Here is a 22,700-nt window from a genome sequence, read left to right as displayed (position 1 = left end):
CTCAGTTAAGAATGTTTAACTGTAAGCTAGTACAGTAGTATGACGTCAGAAATGTCATTGTACATTTTATATTTGTTCAGTAGTTTGGCATAATTAAAAACATAGCACAGATTTTAGCGGTTTCCTGTTATTTTCCGGAAAAAAATGCAGCTATTTTACCTGTGACACACAGGCACTGGGGACAGTGGAACAGCAGAATGTGTTTTGCCACTCCAGTTTGAGCGAAGATAAATTCACATCCTATTTATGTTGTTAGTCTTAGCGAAGAGTTCTTAAGTTGGTTAGCTTGAATGTTTTGCGGTAGAAAGATTAAAGGATTAAACTGTAGACGGTTTTTCTGTTTGCTTTTCAGAGGAAGTTAGTTACTCTTAAAGCAGACGGAAAATGTGTTTTTTTTTTTCCGATATCATTCTACATAGCTGTAGTCAGTCAATTGACAAATTAGCATCATGCCTGTTCCTGTGCTATACAGACATTCTAAACTCTGATCACTGAAAGACCTGGTCTATAGGAGTGTGCTCGACCTGGATTGGTATGTGGTGCAGTACAGTTTTCCATTCCAAAAGCAAAAACTGTTTTCTGTCACCTGGGCTTATGCAGACAGGTTTGTATTTGTTTGTCTTATGATAGGCTGTTGGATCTCTAGCTTGCATGTCCAGCAGTCACTACCATTAAAAAAACAGGTTGTGTATTCTGCACTTATGGACATTTGTATGCTTCTGGCGACTTGTGCCTGTCCTGCTGGTACACCTGGCTTTGTTGAGTAAATCAATGAGCTGTGCTGTTTTCCCAGAAGGACGTGAATAGGTTTCATCCATGTGAATTTTTAACCACACCCCTCCACTTTGAACGTCCTAATAGCTAGCGTGGCTAACCTGGACCTGAAGCGAGCACAAGTCAAAAGGTTAGATGGTGTGGACGTGCTCACAATAAGATATCTCATGGTGACAAAGACAGGAATTTTGACTTTGCGTGAAACCTATCAGTAAGTGTATTTGTTTTGTATTGAAGCACTACCTATGCCCCAGTGGGTTCTTGCATAAGCAGTCTTGAATTTAATGTGACACTGTGCAATACACCGGGCCGAACAGCGCTCCCATTTTAGGAGCATTTGCTCCTGAAAACTGATGTCTGCTAACTGCTAAAAATAGAAACATGTCTACTAATTGTGATGCATTCGTGTGCCCCTAAATTTTTTAACTTGGGAGCACGTGCGCTTCTTGGGGAAAATGTGTTCGCGTAGAGAAATGATGCATGGTTTGCTGTACCTTTGGAAATACTGACATGTTGAAGCGGATAGCGATCATTAATGCAAATTTGTTAATTGGTCATTCTCTTAATGTTTTTGATTTGTGTGTGTTGCTGCGTAGAGCACAAGACAGGCCAGACGGTTAAGAAAGTTATTGATATTGACTTAGAATATTGAAATTATTATTTTTTGCCCTCAGAAGGTGACTTCCCTGCCTAGGCCCGATTCCTGACTGGATGTAGGGTGGCCATATAGAATAATCTGGTGTCGCAGGGAAGTCACCTTCTGAGGATAAATACATCACTATTGCCTCAAAGGTGGCATTTAAGAAACCATGTCTTTGTGTCCTACTCCACTGTATTTGGGCTCGAAGGATCATTTCTGTAAAAGTCTTCTCAGTAGAGGCAGCTTCTTCTGTGCAGTAACGTGCATGTTGCAAGAGGTAGCCTATAAACTTTAGATGGGGCCTATATCCTGTAAGATCTAGACTATACCATTTTAATCTGCCTAAGCATTGCATTAATTTGTTGAGTGACTTTATTTTAGAGATTAGTTTAAAATGGTGGGATGATTGAGTGATTCTGAGCATTTCCCTTGGGAGTTTTCGGGTCAGGGCGTGATTGCCTTACCTGAAGAGCTCCCTTTGAACCGCTGATATATATTTACTGTGCCTGCTGAATCGTATTGTGTTGGGCAGAGGCTAAACAATGCGCTGAGCCTTGAATGGGAGCATGTGAAGAAGTCACAGAGAGACACCGCCTCTTTCTGTGGTGCATATTTAAAGGGCTGCCATGTGCGCTCGCAGGAGGACGACACGCACTTCGCCTTTTCCCTCGATCTGGCTTTCCAGCTCATCGCACCGTCGGTAGCTACGCGGGGCTTCGCCTTTTTTACAGCAGGTCAGAACGCTGCGCCGCGCTGAAGCGCCGCGGTCCTCCCCACGGCTTTCTGCCCGCTGTGCGCAGACTGTGACGTCACCCAGGCCGCTTCCTGTCGTGTGCTGAGCGTCAGTGCTCTCTCTTCGCTCTCTCTCTTCAGAGGCACCTTGGAGGCCACATACGTTTTCCCACAGTGCTTCGGCGTCGGCGCGGCAGCCGTTCTGCGCTGTAACGCTGCGAGGATGCGCTGTGCGCCGTGCGCTGAGCGCGGTCTTGCTCTGAGCGTAGGCCGTGCGCACGGCCCGGAGGGCTCTGCCTAAATCTCAGCCTCGCCATGGAAACTCGCCTTTCCGGTCCAACTGGGCGTGAGCAGCCGGGAGGGAGTGCCTGAGCCCTGCGCGTTTTTTGTTGGGATTGACGTCATGCAGGTGTGTGCATGTCAGTGATTGTTAACGTCTGCGTCTGTCGTGCCCGCGTGCGATTGTGGGTCTGTAATTGCCTTTGACTCCGTGTTTGTGTGCTTGGGGCTGATCTTGCTCGTCTGACTTTCCCAGTGTGAGAAGGAGCTCCGCTGGGTGTGTGTGTGTGTGTGTGTGTGTGTGTGTGTGTGTGTGTGTGTGTGTGTGTGTGGTGATCAGCCTGTGTGAGTTTTTGCGCATGCTTTTCTTCCTTCTCTCCTGTCTTTCATTCATGCCATCTTTAGCGTTTCCCCCCGTCTCCCCTGTGGCCTGGCGGAGTGCCGCGTTTTTGTGCTCTGATTCTCCACGCGTCTCTCTTCCCGAGGACAGCAGGCTCACACACTCTTGGATATAAATAGCTTGGTGAGGGGACGGAAAGTGGGGGACTCTTCTCGCCTCTGCCGACACCTCTTCGTCATTCGGGTTGAATGTTTTTTTTTTTTTTTGCTGCGTCTTTGTCGTCAGGGCGATCGTCAGCGTTCCCGCGGCCCTCGCGCCAGGTTGAAAGCCGCGTGCAAAAATGGAGCGCGTTCAGTGAGACAAAGCAGCGCTGCGCTCCCCGTGCCAGAGTCAGAAGAGCCCAATGTGTGAACGGCGCCCCTCCCTGCGTGTAACTCAACCCCCCCCCCCCCCACACAGCCTCCCCGCGAACCCCTCGCACGAGCTCACACCCCCCTGGAACTCGTGTTCTTGCTGCCGCGCTCCTGCTCTTTCTCAATACCCGTTTCTGTTCCAGCACCAATTAATTTGATTGCGCAGCAGTTTTGTGCATCGATTTGCATTGTAATTAGGAAATGGGTGTCAATCAAAACGGTGGCTTTTATTTTATTTTATTATTTTTTTTATGTTAGAAGGAACCAGTGTACATTTGACTTAAGTAACCTCCACTTAGCTGGGTATTTTTAGGAACAGCCTAAGTGGATTAAATCAAACAACTGTTAAAATGGCAATTAATGAAATTACGAGTGAACAGGGCCAAGTTAATTTACTAGTAGACAACTTGAGATTTCCCCATAGTTATTGGAGTTATGCGGTGTGTTTTATTTGATTTTTAACAGCTGGTGAACTTTGCTTGTTGCCTGTAATGGTGGAGAAATAATGAGACATCCCGTCTTGCCTTGAGTTTGCCTCTGCCACCGCACTTCAGCCAGTTAAGTAAGAGATATTGCCCCGTGAAAGATAGAGAGCTGCATTCTCTGTTAATCATTCAGTGTTACTGTAAGGCCTTCGAAAGTGTGCTGCCTGACAGGGGAGCAGAGATTGGCCGCTTTTTTCAGCTCTCTGCTCGTAGATAAGAGAGAGAGCCAGAATGGTAGAGAAATATATTTTCGGTATTACACACCGAGATGCATCAATTAAAGCACTGATTATCCGCTTTTATGTAGGTGGCCTATCAGTGGTACCTGACTCAACGTGTCACTGGAGACAGGTCCCACGGATTGGCTCTTGCTGGTGAAACAGCCCAAGTGTTATTAGGCGTGTTTCAGTGGAAACTGTTGTGCGGCTCCTGGGTGCTTTCCTCGACCTCGGACAAATTAGTTTTTGCATCACGACACTGCAACTGGACCCCAGATGTGCAAATAATGCAAAGTGGGCTGGTGGAGTTTTATGACAGAAAACGCCTCCGGGGCAGGAGGTTTAAGTGTGTGTGTGTGTGTGTGTGTGTGTGTGCTGTTGGCTGCTTTGCTTTTTACACCCCACCTCGAATTCAACACGGTAGCTTGAATGTGGAGAACAAACGGGGGGGGAAAGACATTTTTGAAGCTGAGATGAGCTGGGCAAGATGTGCCAGTGGCCTGTGGCTAAAAGGTCCATTTAACATCACTGCGCTCTCTGAGCTCGCCTCACTGCCTGGGCTAATTCCTCTTGTTGATTTAGAAGGGAACGGAGCAAGAACATTAATAAACACAGAAAGGAAAGATCCACAGAATGATCTCTTGTACCCATACCAGCACATAACAGGCAGCCCATTCTCTTTTCAGGCTCCAAAATATAAGGTTTTCTGCAACCATTTGTTTATGATAGCTGTGATTATCACGTTTTTTTTGGCCGGAACACACTCCAGGAATGCTAGGCACACTGAGGTGGTTCTGTGGGTTGATAGATGAGAACTGATGAATTCTTTCCCTGGTAGGTGATGTTACAGAAATCACACCAAGCTCAGCGGTCCTGTAGTTTGGAGACAGCTATGTGCTGACTGCAGGGCTGTGTGGGGAAAAAAAGAGTGTAACTTTTGCATTATAAATCCAGCAACATTGTTTACACTACTTAATTGCTAAATTAAAACATTAATTAAATTATCTTAATTGAATTAAAGATATTGGCGCTTGATGTAGGCTACTGTGAGAGAACCACCATTTCACAGCTAACTAGCCCCCCCAATTGCCCCTGCCTCAAAGAAGTAGAATATGTGAATTAAGGTGTGTCTGTGTGTTTCTAAATGGCCCTCAGCATTGTTTGCAACCTAAGAACATTTAAATTTAGGCTCGCTGTTTTTGTTAAAATAGTTTGAAAGGCACTGTGATCCTTTGGGACCTGCCCTCTCTGTGGCACAAAATGCTAATATGTGCTCTTCATGTTCTTGGATGTCCTCCAGTACTGTCTCAACAGTGTTGCTTTCTTTTGAAAGATTGTTACCCTCTTTGCCATAGCACATTTTTGAAGGCGTCCTCTTTCCTTGTTCATGTAACATTTATAGTTTTATGGGTTTTTATGGGGTCCAGTAAGATTTTTCTTTTATTTTACAAGACTGATATTTTTTGCAAGCTAAACATTAATATTGGTTATTTGTGTTCAGAGGTTCCAGGCTCATCACCTTTTCTGTCTAAAAAGTGAAAAATAACTACAGCACTACAGTTTCATTTCAGTTAAAGTGGATTTGACGGTTAACTTTTTGCTGTTGTACACAGGTAAATGGAAATAATCTGGCATCTAAATAATTCTAATTAAATATCATCTGATTATGATTTGTAAAGAAAATGCTTTGGTTGATGGTTGATTTAGGTTCAGCTTTAAGGGTTGTTTTAGTATCGAAGTGTTCTCTCGACAGCCATTTTTGGGAACTTTGCTTAGGGCCCGCCCCTGTATTGGTGATGATGAGTGGTGTTCAGAGATCTGCTTTCATCTGCTGGGGATACTTTGACTGTTAAATGTGTCTGACCTATTTGCACTGGTGTAAAGAAGCTTTGCATTTCTGGTTCTCCAGTATTTGATTCTAATTCTGAGTAAACAGGTTTAATATCTTTATCAATAAGATCCAGTGGAATAGGTTTGCATTAGTTTGTGCCAAAGGTTTTGATGATCACAACTTACTGATTCCCAGAGTTTGCCCTGTTTTGATGGGCCTGTTTTTGTCCTGTTTTGATGGCCCATGTTGCTCATTTTTGATGGTCCCATTTGAATGTTCTCTCCACTGTCCTGCATTAGTGTGATGAAGGGAGAAGGGAAGTGTCCAGCTGGCATCAGTCTGTGTCCTGGCTGCCTCCCTACTCAATGGAAATAGAAACAGAGTGATATTTATACCCTGATATATTACCTGCTGGCACACACGCCTCCTTTATTTATCTGTTCTTCCGTCTGTCCGTCTGTCCGTTTATTTACCTCCCCGTCTCTGCAGCTCCGGGTTCGGCTTCTCGAGTGCTGTATTGGCTGGAGAAGTGAATCTGCTTAAGCTGAGCACTGACCAGCAGCGCAGCCAGTAACATCCACAGGGCTTCACGTTTCTCAATGGTGCCTCTGTCACTGTGGCTCCTATAGGAACCCTTTTATCATCATTATTTTTAAAAGCGTTTTCCTGCGCACTGAAAGTTGAGTTTTTTATTTTACATTATTTAGCTAATTTGTGTGTGTGTGCGGGTGAGCAGCAGCGTCGTGTGACAGTGAGGCTGGCAGAGTGCACAGGCTAATGGCTCTCACATACTGCCACACATTCCTCTGCCTGCTGTCAGCAAACTGAGACCCAGTGTCACACCACCGTGTCAGGATTCGGGCCACGGTGATGAGGTTTGTTTAGCTGGTCATTCAGAAGTGTGTGTGTGTGTGTGTGTGTGTGTGTGTGTGCGTGCGTGTGTGCTCGCGCGCGCACGCACACACAAGAGAGGGGGAGAGAGAGAGTTAGACTTTTCTTGTGTCATTTTGCATTAGTATCATTAGTATCTCTTGGAGTGTGTATGTGTGGGAGGGATGTATTTATAACACTCCTTCTTGAACAGTGCCTCTATGCCAGCAACAATGGTTATGGATCTGTCTCTTACTTACCATGGTTTCTTTCTGTGTGTACGTGTGTGTGTGTGTGTGTGTGTGTGTGTGTGTGTGCATGTGCATGCATGTTTGCATGTGTGTGAGTGTATGTGTGTGTGTATAAATATAACCAGTGAGCTGTATCATGTGTCGCAGGCTTTCTGAGCTCTCTGGCTGTTGTGTATATAGAGTGTTAGTGAGAATAATGGAGGGGGCCTGAAAGGCAGGGCAGAATCGGGGGAGGGGGGCATGTTGGGGACGTAGTCTTTGGGGTTGGGTAGCAGAACTTGCGATTGGTCTCCATGCCAACTCGGCCGTCATGACGCAGAGATACAGAGAGGGGCGGAGGGTGGGGACAGTCGTGAAGATCAATGTCTCATATCTCCACATATTCACTCTCTCTCATTAATATACTGATTGTTGAAGTGAACAATGGTAATTACCATCAAGCCAAAGCTGCCACTTGATTATGATGATTATGGCAAATAGTATAATGGGTGTAGCACTAATTGTTGCCTGCTCTTCTTAGCAGTAATAGCAAGGAATCGTCATGTGCAGCCTCTCGCTCCCAGCAGCCGAGAGCTGGAGAAACAAACCCGCGCAAACAATAAACGGTGACAACACTTAATCGTCTCCGTGTCTGTAATTACCGCGAGCCGAGGGCGCCCCGGCGACCGCGGCCCCGCGGACGGGCGCTCAGGTGAGCGCGCGCTCCAAACCGCGAGGAGCCGGGGGTCCGCCAGCGCCTCCAGGCCGGAGGAGCGCGCGTGGGAAGGAAGGGGAGGACACGCACGGACGGAGGAGGCGCTGCAGGGGAGAGGAGGAGAGCCCCAGAGAGCTGGGAGGAGGTGCCGGGAGGGAGCGGGCGGGCGGGCGGGCGGGAGCTCCAAACCGGTTTGCCTCCGAGGCGGGTGGAGCCTGTTTGTTTGGTGTCGTGCAGTGAGTCTGTGCGAACGCTGAGCTCCTGCAAACGTGCGTGAGGTGTTCTGAACCATGTCCTGTAAGCCTGGAGCCCCACGCTCCTCTGCTGGCTCATGCCACCGGCCTCCACTTTTACTGCCTCTTTACTTTTAACCGCTTAAAAAAAAAAATTGGATATTCATTTTTGAGCACTGTTGAGTCTACAGTGTGTCTTTTGTCATACGTACGTATCCGTATTTGTATAGCTGTTGTTTGGTTTGAATAATGAGCAGTGTGTAGACTAGGCCTAAATTGTCCTTGAACCTCACTCTAGCCCTTAGGTACAGAGCACTATTCATTAGTGATGGGAAAGTGAGCTTTCATCAATCCCATAATGGCTCTTGGCAGTCTGGGAAACATTAATGGTTTGTGTCTGGCCGTTTAGGTTGATTTGTAATTAATCCCTTTTACCTGGCCCCTAGCAGCATTCTCACAAAGAGAATGTTTGCTCAGTAGTGCATTCTGGGAACTGGAGGCAGACCAGAAGGAAGGGATAGGAAGAACTGCATGTTTTCTACTAATAATTAAAGACAAATAAATGCTGAAAGGCTTCTGGACAGACAGTAGTGTGAACGAGTTCATGCGGAGGTGTGCGGGGAAAAAAAAACTGTGGGAAGAAAATGTGTTTGTAGACGGTTGGAAATAAAGATTCCTTCATCACTCGCTCTTTGTGAAGGCGGGATATCATGCACTAATGTCAAAGCAGGACTTTCTTGAGAAACGGAATTGCGGTATCTGTGCTGACCCCAGTTCCTTCCTTTCCTGTATGCTTGTAAACTGCAGGTGTAAGGAAAGGTCTTCCTTTCAACCATGCCTATATTTAACCGGTTTTCACAATGACACTCAAAAGACAAAAATTAATGTTCAGTTATTTGAAAGTGGAACAAACTGTAGAGTAAAACATTTAAAACGTTTCTTTTGTCACCTTTGCTACTGTGTTAACTAGATGTTGCATATGGAGGGATTGCTTTAATGGGAAGGGTACCACTTGCAGCACTATATTGGGTAGTTGGGCATATGTAGGCTATTATGTATGCAGTAACTCTCCCAGTCTAGAAATAATTTTGTGCTGTGTAAAATGTCAGCATGCTCATAAACTTGACGGAATTTCAGCCGACATAAACAATATTTACCAGGAGAAAATCCTTTGCAAACGCACACACCTTAATTACAGGTTGCGTCTGTGGTGCTCGTTCGAGGCTTATTAATGGTGACAATACCAAACCATACGAAAGGTGTTATAATTCAGACGTTGGTCGAATGAAATGTACGATTTTAATAACGTAGGCTTACAGAACCATCTGCTTCTAACTGCAGTGAAAGTAGAATTCGGGAATGGTGGCCACTGGGCGAATTGTTAAATGCTGTTAAATGTTGCTGGCTGCCGCCGGTGAGCTCGGCAGCGACCGGACGCTGGAGTATCTGCGGCGTTTCTCAGGCGAGGCGGGGTCTGTGTCCGGGGGAAGTGACACGGTCGGCCTGCGCCTGTCGCTGCCGGTCGCCCGCCGGCTGTCTCAGCGGCGCCGGCGGTCGCGAGGAGCTCGCACGCTGGCGGGAGGGCGCTCCCGCTGCGCTCGCTCCGCTCCGCGTCCGTCTCGAGAAAAATGAGGCGTTCCCCGCCTTTTCCCGAGGGGGGGAAATGTTTGTTGCTATGGAGATACTGGCATGCCTCTGTTATTTGTCTTTTTTCCCTCGTTGCCATGAAATGGTTGAACGAATCATTTTGAATGTCACAGCAATTCACACCTTGGCCACGTATTCGCGTTTCATTCCTGTAAATAAAATTGGGCGTTTTATTTTGAAGAACTGAATTTCCCCTTTTGAGAGACAGGAAAGTATCAGCCACTCGGAAGTAAATTTGCTGGGACTCGCACAAGGCCACATCTTCACCTTTTGTTCCTGTAATCTGCTATCTTTCAAGTGTGAGTGACAGCTTTCTCGTCTTCTCATCCGTGTAGCAATGTGCCACTACCAGAGATAGCGAAAAGAACTACAAGTACGTTTGGCGGGCTGGATTTAAATGGATAGCGGATCTTCTTAAGGAGCTGAATGGCTACCCCGTGAGCCTGCTGAATGCTCTCTCTCAGAGGGTGCCCATAGTCACCCTTCTACCTCTGCCGTTTAGCCTTGACATTCAAACCACGAAATGTGTTTGAAATTGAGATGTACCGACTTGAAATGGTTTTTGTTTTTTCCGGTGTAACAAACACAGATAAAATAGCACAGCCCTTAAATTGCACAAGTCGCAGATCCGACACCCAGGTCTGTACGTCAGGCGAGTAAGTGCAGTGGTAGGGTAGGTTTGGGAATATACAAAGCGGAATAAAGGTGATGCGTCACACCTTAACCACTGGCAGGAAAAACAACAATGGCTGCAATAGGGAAGTGTGGTAGAGTTGCCTAGCTTGTTATCAAGGGCATTAACTTTCGGTGTGTTTCAAGCAGTTGCTGAGAATATGACTTGGTAGTTCTACTTCAGGTATGTGAGTTTTCATTCAGGTTGGTATTTGCTGAAGCATAACGCATGGACTGTCAATTAAACAGGGACATACTGTGTGACTGTGATGTCGCCCATGGGCTTGTGAGAAGCCTTTTGAAAGTGAGGAAGGGCCTTTCTTGTTCTGCCATGTTGTAGACATGAGTAGACATTAGACAAAGAAAAAAGATATTGCAACTACATGTTCCTGTGGGGGAAGCAATGGCTGATTTCGTATTTTAATCGTATTCTTACCATTGACTTAACATTGAAACAGGTGGCTGAAACACCTACAGTATACTGGAGCCAGCCGCACTGGTGCTAGAGGGCAACGTCTCTCAACAAGTTCAGGAAGTGAGCTTCAAAAACAAAGCGCGGTCGTGGCCGCTTGGCATGAAGCCACCATCTGTGGGAGGAGTGACAGGGGATAATGTCTAATTTGTGTGAGGGCAGCGCCCATGTTGCATAGTCATTAGGAACTGTCCTCGTAACCATGTGGTTGCGTGTTTGAATCCAGGGTGGGGCATTGGTGCCTTTATGCCAGTCACTAGCACTTTGTTGTCTCTGTAGATATGCTGCTATACTGTGCTGTGTGATAGACCTGATAAATGCAGATATCAGTGTATGATGTGCAGTGGACACTGTCTCAAGGCAGTGGCACACTGAGTGTGTGTTTCTGTGTCACTGTTGGAGTGTGTGGAATTCGTGTCAGTTTTGTGATCTCAGATCATCCAGACCCTCTAATCCTGTAACTCCCCACCTCCAATCCAGTCAGTAGTTAGTCTCTCTGCCTGTGTGCAGTCAGTCTGTCTGCCTGTGAGCAGTCAGTCTCACTGCCTGTGTGCAGTCAGTCTCTCTGCCTGTGAGCAGTCAGTCTCTCTGCTTGTGTGCAGCCAGTCTCACCGCCTGTGTGCAGTCAGTCTCTCTGCTTGTGTGCAGCCAGTCTCTCTGCCTGTGTACAGTCAGTCTCTCTGCCTGTGTGCAGTCAGTCTCTCTGCCTGTGTGCAGTCAGTCTCTCTGCCTGTGTGCAGTCAGTCTCTCTGCCTGTGTGCAGTCAGTCTCTCTGCCTGTGTGCAGTCAGTCTCTCCGCCTGTGTGCAGTCAGTCTGTCTGCCTGTGTGCAGTCAGTCTCACGGTCTGTGTGCAGTCAGTCTCTCTGCCTGTGTGCAGTCAGTCTCTCTGCCTGTGTGCAGTCAGTCTCTCTGCCTGTGTGCAGTCAGTCTCTCTGCCTGTGTGCAGTCAGTCTCACCGCCTGTGTGCAGTCAGTCTCTCGGCCTGTGTGCAGTCAGTCTCACTGCCTGTGTGCAGTCAGTCTCTCTGCCTGTGAGCAGTCAGTCTCACCGCCTGTGTGCAGTCAGTCTGTCTGCCTGTGTGCAGTCAGTCTGTCTGCCTGCCTTTGTGCAGTCAGTCTCTCCACCTGTGTGCTGTCAGTCTCTCTGCCTGTCAGCAGTCAGTCTTAGGCTGTGGCCCCTCCAGCAGGCCCAGTGTCCAGGCTGTGGCCCCTCCAGCAGGCCCAGTGTCCAGGCTGTGGCCCCTCCAGCAAGCCCAGTGTCCAGGCTGTGGCCCCTCCAGCAGGCCCGGTCTCCAGGCTCCAGGCTCAGGGCCCCATTCTTACACAGCGTTGGAACCGCTGAATGCTACAGGCTGATTCATCAAGCATGATGCGGCAAAGCATGTGGCATGTGAAACTGCTTAGGAAAAAAAAAACAGACTCAGGGAAATTTCGACTTAAAGAATCTCTGCAGCACAGGCAGAAAGAGACTTGAGAGCACTCGCTGCAACTCAAACGATCGACCTTAAGTTTATGGCTTTGAACATTGATCAGTTTGGTTTTGAGCGTAGAATGTTCTTGTTGAAATCAGCAGTTTGAGCTCATTCCTTATCCAGTGACTTTCAGGGTGTTAGGGACTCTCCTGGAGCAGTTTCAGAATGAGGAAAGATATCGTTATGTATTCTAAATCCCTTCATTGCTCTGCTTTTCTCATATTTTAAAAATATTTTCATATTTAAAGGCTGATCCCAAAATAATATAGGGTACCTATTCAAACCTATGAATTTTAATATACATGAATGGGAAAGTATGTATATATTTTGCTTTAATTTAGAGCTAGAGAAGCCCTCAATGTTCTCTTGTGTTTTTATTGACTTTGACATTGATCGGGATATTTCATCCCGTCCAGTCTCTCTGTCCTGGATGCTGCCTCTGCTGCAGAATGTAGTGTAGAGCAGTCTAAGCCTGTTCTAAGTGCATTGAATTTGATTTAAAGTGTTATTGTGAAACACCTTTAACTCACAATGTTTTGGAAAGTTTAAGCATTGTGGCTGCTAGTTTTAATGCTAATGTTTGAGCGGTCCCTATAATACAGCTTTGATTGCGGACGGGAGGTTTTGGAGGAGGACAGAGCTGGTCAGATATGAAGTGCGGGCTGTGTGTGGCAGATCCCTCTGGCTCTATGGACCATTGTTTGTCTGCACCAGGCCCTGCATGTCTCTGCTTGTCCCAGTGCCTGCTGCTTCCGCTGGTCTGACTCTGACCACTTCAGCTCAAGTGTGTGTGTGTCTGTCCGGGTCTATGTATGTATGTGTGTGTGGGTGTGTCTGTGGGTGTATACATGTGCTTGTGTGGGTGTATGTGTTTGTGTATATGTGCTTATGTACGTGTGCGTGTGTGTGTGCGTGCTTGTGAGTGTATGAGTATGCGTGCATACGCGTGTGTGTGTGTGTGTGTGTGAGTGAGAGAGAGAGAGTATGCTTGCATGCATGCATATTTGTTTGTGCGTGCAGGACAGGCAGTGTGGGACTGAGTGTGTTCAGTAGGCTGAGCGGACAGGCTCAGGGGCCGAGCGTGCTGAGGCACTGACCCAGCGCTGCAACTCTGCCTGTGCGTGTGTCTGTGCGGTTCATTTCAAAACTTCCTCACAGATTAGCCCAAACTTCCTGTTGCGTCTGATTTGGGGAAGAAACTCTCATGTAGTTGTCTAGCCACAAAAGAGGAAAGTGAGTTTGCACGTGTTGGGTTTTTTTGTGTGTGTTTTTTCTGCTCACACCCATGCTTTGTGAAGGCACGGCCCTGTGCTGTTTTAAATAGGCAAGCGCCAGTGCATTTGTTTATGTTGTTCCAGTGTAAATGTCTTTTGGCCTCACCTTTGTCACCTTCTGTTTTTTCCTGAAAATCCAAAGCAAAGGGGAATTTTTGAAAAATTCCAGCCCCACTTGGTGTACAAAAGAAAGAATAGGTTTTATTTAACGTAAAAAGTTTTTGATGCAAAACCTTTATTTCTTTTTTTTTTGGCATTTTTCATTGTATCAAACAAAGGTATCAGAAGAAGGGCTGCACGATATATTGAATTGCAGTCTTTTTATGTGCCAAAAGAATAGCCGCCATTATTTTTCTTCCTTTTTTTCAATCATACCTGTTGTGGTAGTAGACATCCAAGGCATCATAGGCCAAGCTTCTGGGAGAAAAAACATCACTGATATCTATTGGGTGTTGATAAGACAGCCAATCAGCAGCAAGGTCATACAGCTTCCATGGGATCATGTGATTTTCTTTTTCAATTAAAGCTGCAAGGCCTTGCTGTTGATTGGCTGTTTGTCTTTTCAGTACCCAGTCCATATCAGTGATGTTTTTTTCTGTGGAGCATTTCTCATGGTCTCTGATGCTTGGTTGTTCACGACCGCATCAGGTGCGATTAAAGAAGAAAAAAAAACGAAGATGAAACATCCCCTATATGTCCCATGGCCACGGTTATTCTAATTATGCTTGCACAGAATTCTCTGTGTTGGGCAGCCCCAATCAGAAGGTCAGAAATGAGCACGTGGGTGTGGCCTCTGACCAGTGCAGCACTGAGATGTGCAGGAGGGGTGTTGGCTGAAGTACACTGAAGACTGTGTGAGATCATGTTAAGCCAGGGCTCCAATCTGCTGCTGTTGTTTCTTCTGTCGTTTATCTGACCTTATCTGGTCTTAGACTCCTGACTACCTGTAAAATGACACATTAGGCAATCCAGAATGAGCACTTGCACACTTGCCTATCCTCCAGAGAACGTGATGTTTTAAAGTGATTTATTATTTTAATGTAAAATGAGCCATGATTACTTCAGGTTTCATTTTTGTCAATGTCTCTTTCTCTTCCTCTAGCTGTTTGTAGGAATAGCTGAAGGCGCAGCCCTTTTTCTTACAGCGTGCATTAGATGTGTGTGTGTGTTGGTGGAGGGGGCTATACGGCTGGTGTGTGTGAGTGTGTGTGTTGGTGGAGGGGGCTATGCGGCTGGTGTGTGTGTGTGTGTGTGTGTGGTGGAGGAGGAGGGGGCTATACGGCTGGTGTGTGTGAGTGTGTGTGTTGGTGGAGGGGGCTATGTGCCTGGTGTGTGTGTGTGTGTGGTGGTGGTGGTGGAGGAGGAGGGGGCTATACGGCTGGTGTGTGTGTATGTGTGCGTGTGTGTGTGTTGGCGGAGGTGGCTGTGCGTCTGGTGTGCGTGCGTGTGTGTGTGTTGGCGGAGGTGGCTATGCGTCTGGTGTGTGTGCGTGAATGTGTGCGTGCGTATGCAGTGGAGGGTATTGGTGTAGAGCTTCAGGCAGCGGCGCGTCTCCTACACTGCAGTTTCCCGCTGTCAGCCGCTCGCTGCAGGTCGCCGTGACGACGCACGCACAGGCCAACGTGTGCCCGCACATGCACGCACATGCCCGAAGTTTCGCTCGGTTCTGTGGCCTCCGGCTACATGCAAGCACAGAGTACCAACCGCCAGCGCTGCCAGCTAGCATAGGCCTGCCTTTCTGTCAACGCTTAACGCTAGCAGTCCTGGCTGCTTCCACCATGCAGCGCCACACAGAACGCTCTGTTTTGCCTGCTAGCTCGCTCACCGCTAGCTGCCTGTGGAGAAGGACCGAGTGAGAGATTCAGAAAGGATCGCAATCGATGAAGTGTCTGTAAATGTGCAGGGAGAGCTCAGGCAAGCACTCTGCTGAGGCTTGTGAACGGAACTCTCGTTCCATCTCCACCTCTCTTTCCCCCTGCCTCTTCCTCTGTTCTTTCTTTTCAGTCTTCCAGTCGTTCTCAGGACTCTGTTCCCCCCTTGCCCCCCCCCCCCCCCCACCCAGCTCTCCCTCTCTCAAACTCCACGCTCTCTGTGACCCCCGCCCAGGCCATGTGTCAGGGCGCTGTCACAGTAAGACCCTGGAGTCAGAGTCTCTCTTTCCCCCCTGCTCTTAGTCTGCTCACCTGTTTGTAGGGATCAGTGTGAGCAGCGGCGACTGAGCGATGACCTCATCGAGCGCTGTGTCCCACACAGCTGGAAACCCTCCCCGCCCCCCCCAGCAGGGGTCTAAATATAGCGCCACGCTCATAAACGCGCAGTACGCGCCACCAAGCCATTTTCACTCGCAGCCAATGAAACGTTCTCCCTCCGTTTCCTTTCAGTCTCACTCGGAGTCCAAGGCGGGGGAGCGTCCCAGCATGCCGCGGTGCCGGAACTCGGTCGCCACGACGGCGGACGAGCAGCCGCACATCGGCAACTACCGGCTGCTGAAGACCATCGGCAAGGGCAACTTCGCCAAGGTGAAGCTGGCCCGGCACGTGCTCACCGGGAAGGAGGTGAGGCCCGACCGTCGCCGTGGGGAAGCGGTAACGTGGCAACACTGCGGGGACTTGTGAGGGCCAAGGTCAGGTTTCTCTGTGCAGAGGCCTCTGGCTCAGCTGACCTGCTGGAAAGCAGATAGCCTGAGTGTTTCCTGAGGTCAGAGGTCAAATGCAGTGGAAAATTGTGCATTTCTTTCCTTTACAGAGGTAAAAATAAATACGGTCCCTGCTTTTTATGGCTACTTTTCTCAGAGTGTTTCCGGCCAGGCTCGTGTCCCATCGTTAGCAGGCCACAAGAGGCGACCTGTTCCATCGTGAGAGGGGGTGTGGACGAGCCATATGCTGACCTTCTGTCTCATAGCAAACCATTCACCGTTCGTTAGCGTGAACATGTTCGATGTCTCAGTCCACATAAAATGCTTCACTCTGTAATATGGCAGCACGAAAACACCTGCTGCTTTCAACTTGAAAATGAGCACTCTTCTTAGAAGGTGGAATTAGGTTCTGAAAACTTTCTGAATGCATTAAATGATTGGGGCGTTATGTATTTTTGTATAATTGGGTATTTTCAGACAACCAGTGAAAAGTAGTGTAGCTATAGCGGGCCCACTGTATTGCATGACTGCTTATTGAGGGATTTAATTTGTCACTGGTACAGCCAATAAATGAATGCAATGTTTCCTCTGCAGTTGATCCTGGCCAAAGTATTCTCTCAGAGAGAAAACAATATGGCTGTGATAGATTTGTTTAAGAGTAAGTCACATAAAGGTTAATCAACGTTTATTAAATATTACCTCCTTATCATCCTGGCCTTATGCATCTGCTTCTGAACCGGCTTCTCTCCTGTAATCCAGAGGTTTTAAGAAAGTAATGGAGAAAATGTGCATAGCTGTTATGTATGAAGACAGAAAGCCTATGTAAAACCTGACTTAAAAAAAGTATTCCTTTTGTTGTAGCTCATTCAGCCAAAAACTGTGGTATTGGAACTTTATTCTTCATCTTAAATACTTAGATGCATTTGAAGTTGAATTAATAATGAACCTAAACCTGTTCTCTGTCACACCCATTTCCATTCTCTCACCACTGTCTTTTCTCTGTTCTATCTTGGTAACACTCCTCCTCATTCTGCCTGTTGTGAGCATTCTACAATTACCATGGCAACAACTAAGCTACATTTAGCATAGCGTTCCAGATTTACCTTTCGGTGAGTTCTGCCTGGCCAGTTATACGGATTCACATACGGAAGCAGTATGTGTTCAGGAGCAAGCACACTCCCTTTTTCATTCTGCGAATGGCGATTTGTTCAGTGTCGTAGTGCGTTAAGGAGGAAGCCGAGGTTTCGCTTTTATTGTTTAGAGTTTAGCGGAGTTCTGTTTAGGCACAGACACCGTGCTCGCCCCCCCCCAGCACTCTGTCTGTTTATCAGTACATGTGATTCATCCTGGCAGGACACGCGCGTACAGTGCGTTGGCACCGACGGCGATACACACCCACACACGCCCGCGCACACACTCGAGTTTCTTTTCTGGTGGACTCGGAGGGCCGACGCGGGGCTTTCTCGACGCTCCGCAGTCCACATTCACCGTCCTTCAGAATGCCAGAACTGACTCACAGCATTGGATTCAATTCAGTTACATCAGTCGCTGGGGAAACTGTGAGTCTAGTGTTATTTTAGTATAGTGAGTCTTGTCGTGAGCCTACTTATTAACGCTCTGACATCTTCCCATGCACTCGACTGCTTTCACAGCCACCAGGGCAAGGAGGAAACCCGCAGACTCTGAACTCTACTCCAGAGTGAAACCAGGAAACAAACCTTTAAACGCGTAGCTGTGGGTTTCCTGGTTTTCAGCCTCTCCCCTGATAGGGCACGTCGGCCTGGATAAGCAGTGCTGGCGAATGAAGCGGTTTGCTGAACGCGAGAAGAGTGGAGCTGTGTGTTTGCCTGGCCCGCTCAGCTCCGCTCAGCGTCTCCATGGTAAACACTCCCCGCCCCGCGTTCAGCCGGCTCAACACTGGGCCCTGTGTCGCCCTGTTGTTTCGGTCATCCAGTCTGTCAATGTGTGACTGCGTGGTGCCTGACACGCCGATAACGCTCCACGTGAGAGAGGCGGGGGGGGGGGGGAGACCAGGGGGAGAGAACGAGGGGGAGGGGCTGGGGGAGAAGTTACTGGAGCATAAACACGGCGTTTATGAAACGGCTAATTAAAAGGCCAGCGTCTTTACGGCGGGCTGAGTGTTCTCAGGATCAGAAGAGATTCCGAGTCACCGTAGTGCCACCCTAATCGCTGGCACGATGACGCCATATCATTGCAGTTTAATTACTCACGTGCCAGGCAGACAGGATTATGCTGGGTGACTGCACGCAGTTTGCATTTTGCGTGTCATCCATCCGCAGAGCTGGACCTTTACCGAGGTTATTCCGGTTATGCGTCTAGCTCCAGGGTACGGCAGTCAGGGCCCCTGCCAGGACAGGAACGTCTGATCTTCTGCTTTTAGTTTCAGTTCCTTAACTTCTCGTTTCATGCTACATTTTGCTGTGTCCTGTTGTGCTGCTCTCTAGCCCTCTACTGCACTCTCCATCTTACACATGATCTGTTGCGCAGCGTTTGTACCTTATGTGATGTGTTGAGCATGTATGTGGCACTACGGAGCACACTTTGATAAACAATCATATAATTTTTCCCACCCCTAAGGATTCGTCGTACACCAGAGAGTGGGGAAGGCATTTTCTCTCAGACTGTGGAATGTCTTGTCTTTTTCACTGATTGACTGTATTGGTATTTTCTTGCTTAGAATGACATTCAATTGTCTTCCAGGTGGCAGTGAAAATTATAGATAAGACTCAGCTGAATTCCTCCAGTCTCCAGAAGGTGAGTTCATGATTTCCCGCCCATAGTGTATCAGTCTGTGCAGGTTTTATTTGACAAATGTTACACGTTTAGCAGGAACATTCCTCTGCCCATCAAACTTAATAAAATAGTCTATATTTCAGTGAACTGGCAGATGTGCTTTGGTTTAATAGTTTGCATGTAGATATAGTCCCGGTAGGGTCAGTTCACTGCTTTTGAGAGGCAAATCTGACCTTCAATTTTTTGTGCCCGGACAGTTATGAACCGGTTTTCACCATCGATGCCTTTATCTGAAACAAAGTAAAAAAAATTTAAAAAAATAAAAATGTGGCTGTGTAACAGTTTGCAGCTCAAGATGTGGTTTGTGAATGAGAAGTAGCCGAGGAGGAAGGATGACGGCAGTGTCTGATGTGAGACCCACGTCTCTTTATAAACAGACACGGCTCATCTCTGTCCACCCGCCCCCCCTCTGATCCGGCACGGGCTCTGCCGCTTCTCTGTCCCACGGGGGCTGTGGGATAGCACAGGGCTAATTACAGGAAGTGAGGCTCAAAGACTTCCTGCTGTGAGGGGCTGGGAGGGGTTATTCCCTGCTTTGACATACTTGTGTCTCTTTTCCCGAAAGCCAGACCACAGACACACGCGCCCAATTGGGCTGTCCCTAGTGTGGTAATCTGCTCGTGTGTGATACGAGTTTGTCTGGCATAAAAACCCATTCCACTATTGTTACGATCCCGTTTACTTTGGTTTTGGAAATGGGGGTCCTCGTGTCCCCTTCGTGCTGTGGAGCCATCATAGTTTAAGCACAGAGGGTCTGTGTCCCCCCTCCTGCCATGCTTGAATTTCCGTTGGAGCGCTGGCAGACTTGTCCTTCGTGGCCTGTGGCTGTGGAACTGCCAGATGGATGTGTGCTTCAGGAATACCAGTGTTTATGAGTAACGTCAATGAAGGGATTACAGGACTCAAATGAAGATCTCTGGCATGTTGTGAGGATATTGGGTAGTTCTCTGGCAGGAAAGATGGCTCAGTTATTCACTCTGTAAGACTAACGGAAACACATTCAGGTTTATTTAACATCCCTGTGCAGCACGGCCCAACACAAGAACTAGAGTTATTAAGGACAAAAGTATGAAGTATGCAGGCATTAATAAATGCATATTGATTTAGTAGCCTATATCATTTTATTTTGCATTATGCAGTGGATGTGCAAATTGACATATTGGTGGTAAACATCTTTGTTTGTAAAAATAACATTTTTACAGTGTACATTTATATGCATTTGGGCATTTTGAACCATATTGTTTTCAAGATGACTGTTATACCACCAAAACGCATTTTCCATATGTTGTGAACTATGGGGGGAATGTTTCATGCGATGATGTTTCTTGGGCTACGTTTACACTGCAGGTCTTCATGGCCAGTTTCGATTTTTTGGCGATAGCCAATGTTTTTGACTGCCTGTTTATATTTGCTTTTAAAAGTGACCCATATCCGATACCTGTGTTTACACGGTTTATACTTGAAACACCCCACATTCTCGTACGAGGGCTTGGTTACCGATATGACAGTAAACAACCACATCGCCACGGCCATATCGCCATCTACAGTGGACACAAAATGAGACAGAAATAACAATTCATGCTTTTTGAAGCATCTTAGGTCCACAACGAACATCCCCTGTATTTTGGCCTATACCGATTTTTTGCCCCACATACTTAAAAGGACCTAACCTGAGTATTCGCCACTGGACAGGCAGTGTAAACGTGGCCTTGGACATGGGCATCTCAGATGTGCAGTCTGATGTACATAACTCTGTCCAGAACGACACACCCACGGACTCTCATCCAGACAGGCAGTACTGAACCTGATGGGTGAAATTTTAGTGTGCAGTTTGTCTTCATGCTAATGAACCTGTTTATGCAGTGTTAAACAGACTTGTATGCACAGCAAGGGCACAGACACGCATGCGCACACAAGCTCACACGCACACACACGCACACACACACAGCACAGGCACACACACACACACTCACACTCAGGCACACACGCACACACACACACACTCAGGCACACGCACACACACACGCGCACACACACACACACACACACACACAGGCACACACATAAATCACTGCGTTTTTTTTCTCTCCCCCTCTGTGCTCCACAGCTGTTCCGGGAAGTGAGAATCATGAAGCTGTTGAATCATCCTAATATAGGTGAGTGCCTGCAGGTCACGTGACCCCCGCGCGGCTCAGAGCGTTCTCCCGCGTTCTCCCACGTCCTGCGGCCGAGGCACCGCGCCGCGGCCTGTCGGTTAACCGCCGACGCCGAAGGTCTGCGGCCCCCATCCCCGTCTGTCCCCCTCTGCCGTTAAAACGACACGCTCGCGTGAAGCCGCTTTTCAGAACCCCGGCTTTGAGGAAGGCCAATTCAGATAATCTCACCGCAGGTTCTATTGTGCCGGCTGCAGCAGAGTGGGTTCAGCTGGAAATATTGGTTAATTATAGAGTCAGATCTCGCACCTCATGAACATAAAAGACGGGGTAATTGTTAAGGTCGCCTGAGAGCACATTGAAGATTCTGAAAACAGGTTGGGGAGGCTGCAGAATTCATTTAACTCTTCATATGGTATGTTCCTTATTTGACTAGATCAGAATTATGGCATTATGATTTTCTAAATGTAATTCTAAAATTTTGATGCAACACACAGATATAGAGGGGGGAAATATTATTAAGGACTATACAGTATATGGTGACTGTGTCGAAAGTAATTTGACCAGAATGCTGTATTGCGAGGTGGGATACTAGTGTGGGTACTGTGTGCCTTGCAGTCATCCCTTACAGAGATTTAGGGCTGCCCATTTGAACCTTTTTGTTTTTAAGTTTTTGTCAAGCAGTCAAGCCCAATAATAATAACTGAGCATGGGTATGACGGTAACTTGCTTCCCTGTTTCCCTTTGCAGTTAAATTATTTGAAGTCATAGAAACGGAGAAGACACTGTATCTGGTGATGGAGTATGCCAGTGGAGGTAAGCGTGCGTCTGGAAGCTGCAGAGGGGCGTGGTTGGGCTGTGAGGCTCCTCGCTCCCATTTCCGTCCGAGGGGCCTTAATTACACAAATCCAGTGATTTTGATCTTGACCAAATCTTGATTAAACTTGATAATAGTCTTAGCGTCTTCCTCTGTCCTTAGAAACTGGTGATGGAAAGAGTTACCGTGAGCTTCATAAGGTTTGGGACAAAGGCAAAAACTTTTCTTGATTTGGCTCTCTACTCCAAAATGTTTTGATTTGTATTCAAACAATTCACATGTAATTAAAGTGGGCATTCTCAGCTTTTATTTGAGTATATTTATGCACTTTGGTTTCACCGTGTAGAAATGACGTCACTTTTTATACATAGTCCCCCTTTTTTAGGGCACCATGATGTTTGGGGCATAGTAATGTTACGCAATTTACATTACGTTTATTTGGCAGAAGCTTTTATCCAAAGTGACGTAAAATAAGTGCATACCGAAGGTCATTGGAACAACTCCAAAACAAAGGTCCGATAAGGTACAATACTCATTATGTAACCGTTAACGCATTAAGTCCAGTTCACACACTAAGCAATAGGCTAGGTCAAAAAGTTATTGTAGGTCAAACTAGGAGGCATGACAACGAACTACAACATCAAGATAGCAATAGCAAGTGCAATATAAGTGCTGGATAGAGATACAAGTGGAACATGAAAGTGCTACAGGAACAAATTAGAAGGAATCAAATGATAAGAACAATCCAAGATTGGGTGTAATAGTCATTTTAGTACTTTGTCACTTATGCTTTGCATGCAGTGACTGCTTGAAGTCTGTGACCCATAGACATTTGGTGATGCTCTGCCAGGCCTGTGCTGCAGCCAGCTTCTGCTTGTTTTGGGGGCTAGTTGCCCTCAGTTTTATCTTCAGCATATGAAACGCATGTTCAACTGGGTTCAGATCAGGTGAATGACTTGGCCAGTCAAGAATTTGCCAGTTTTT

General features: G+C 47.2%; 1 protein-coding gene across 11 annotated transcripts in view; it reads left to right on the top strand.

Moving 5' to 3' along the window:
• mark2b (MAP/microtubule affinity-regulating kinase 2b) overlaps window positions 1-22,700 on the top strand; it is a 58,438-nt gene that overhangs the window by 5,518 nt on the left and 30,220 nt on the right. For 10 of the 11 annotated variants that reach the window (XM_035410455.1, XM_035410454.1, XM_035410446.1 and 7 more), the window contains exons 2-5: window positions 15,679-15,852; window positions 18,654-18,707; window positions 20,854-20,902; window positions 21,650-21,715. In XM_035410455.1, the coding sequence (XP_035266346.1) occupies window positions 15,679-15,852; window positions 18,654-18,707; window positions 20,854-20,902; window positions 21,650-21,715 (343 nt within the window). The other variant, XM_035410453.1, reaches the window with a different exon arrangement.

The sequence above is a fragment of the Anguilla anguilla genome, chromosome 3, assembly GCF_013347855.1.
Source record: "Anguilla anguilla isolate fAngAng1 chromosome 3, fAngAng1.pri, whole genome shotgun sequence".
In the NCBI taxonomy this organism is placed as follows: Eukaryota; Metazoa; Chordata; class Actinopteri; order Anguilliformes; family Anguillidae; genus Anguilla; species Anguilla anguilla.
This window is presented reverse-complemented; position numbering and strand designations above follow the sequence as displayed.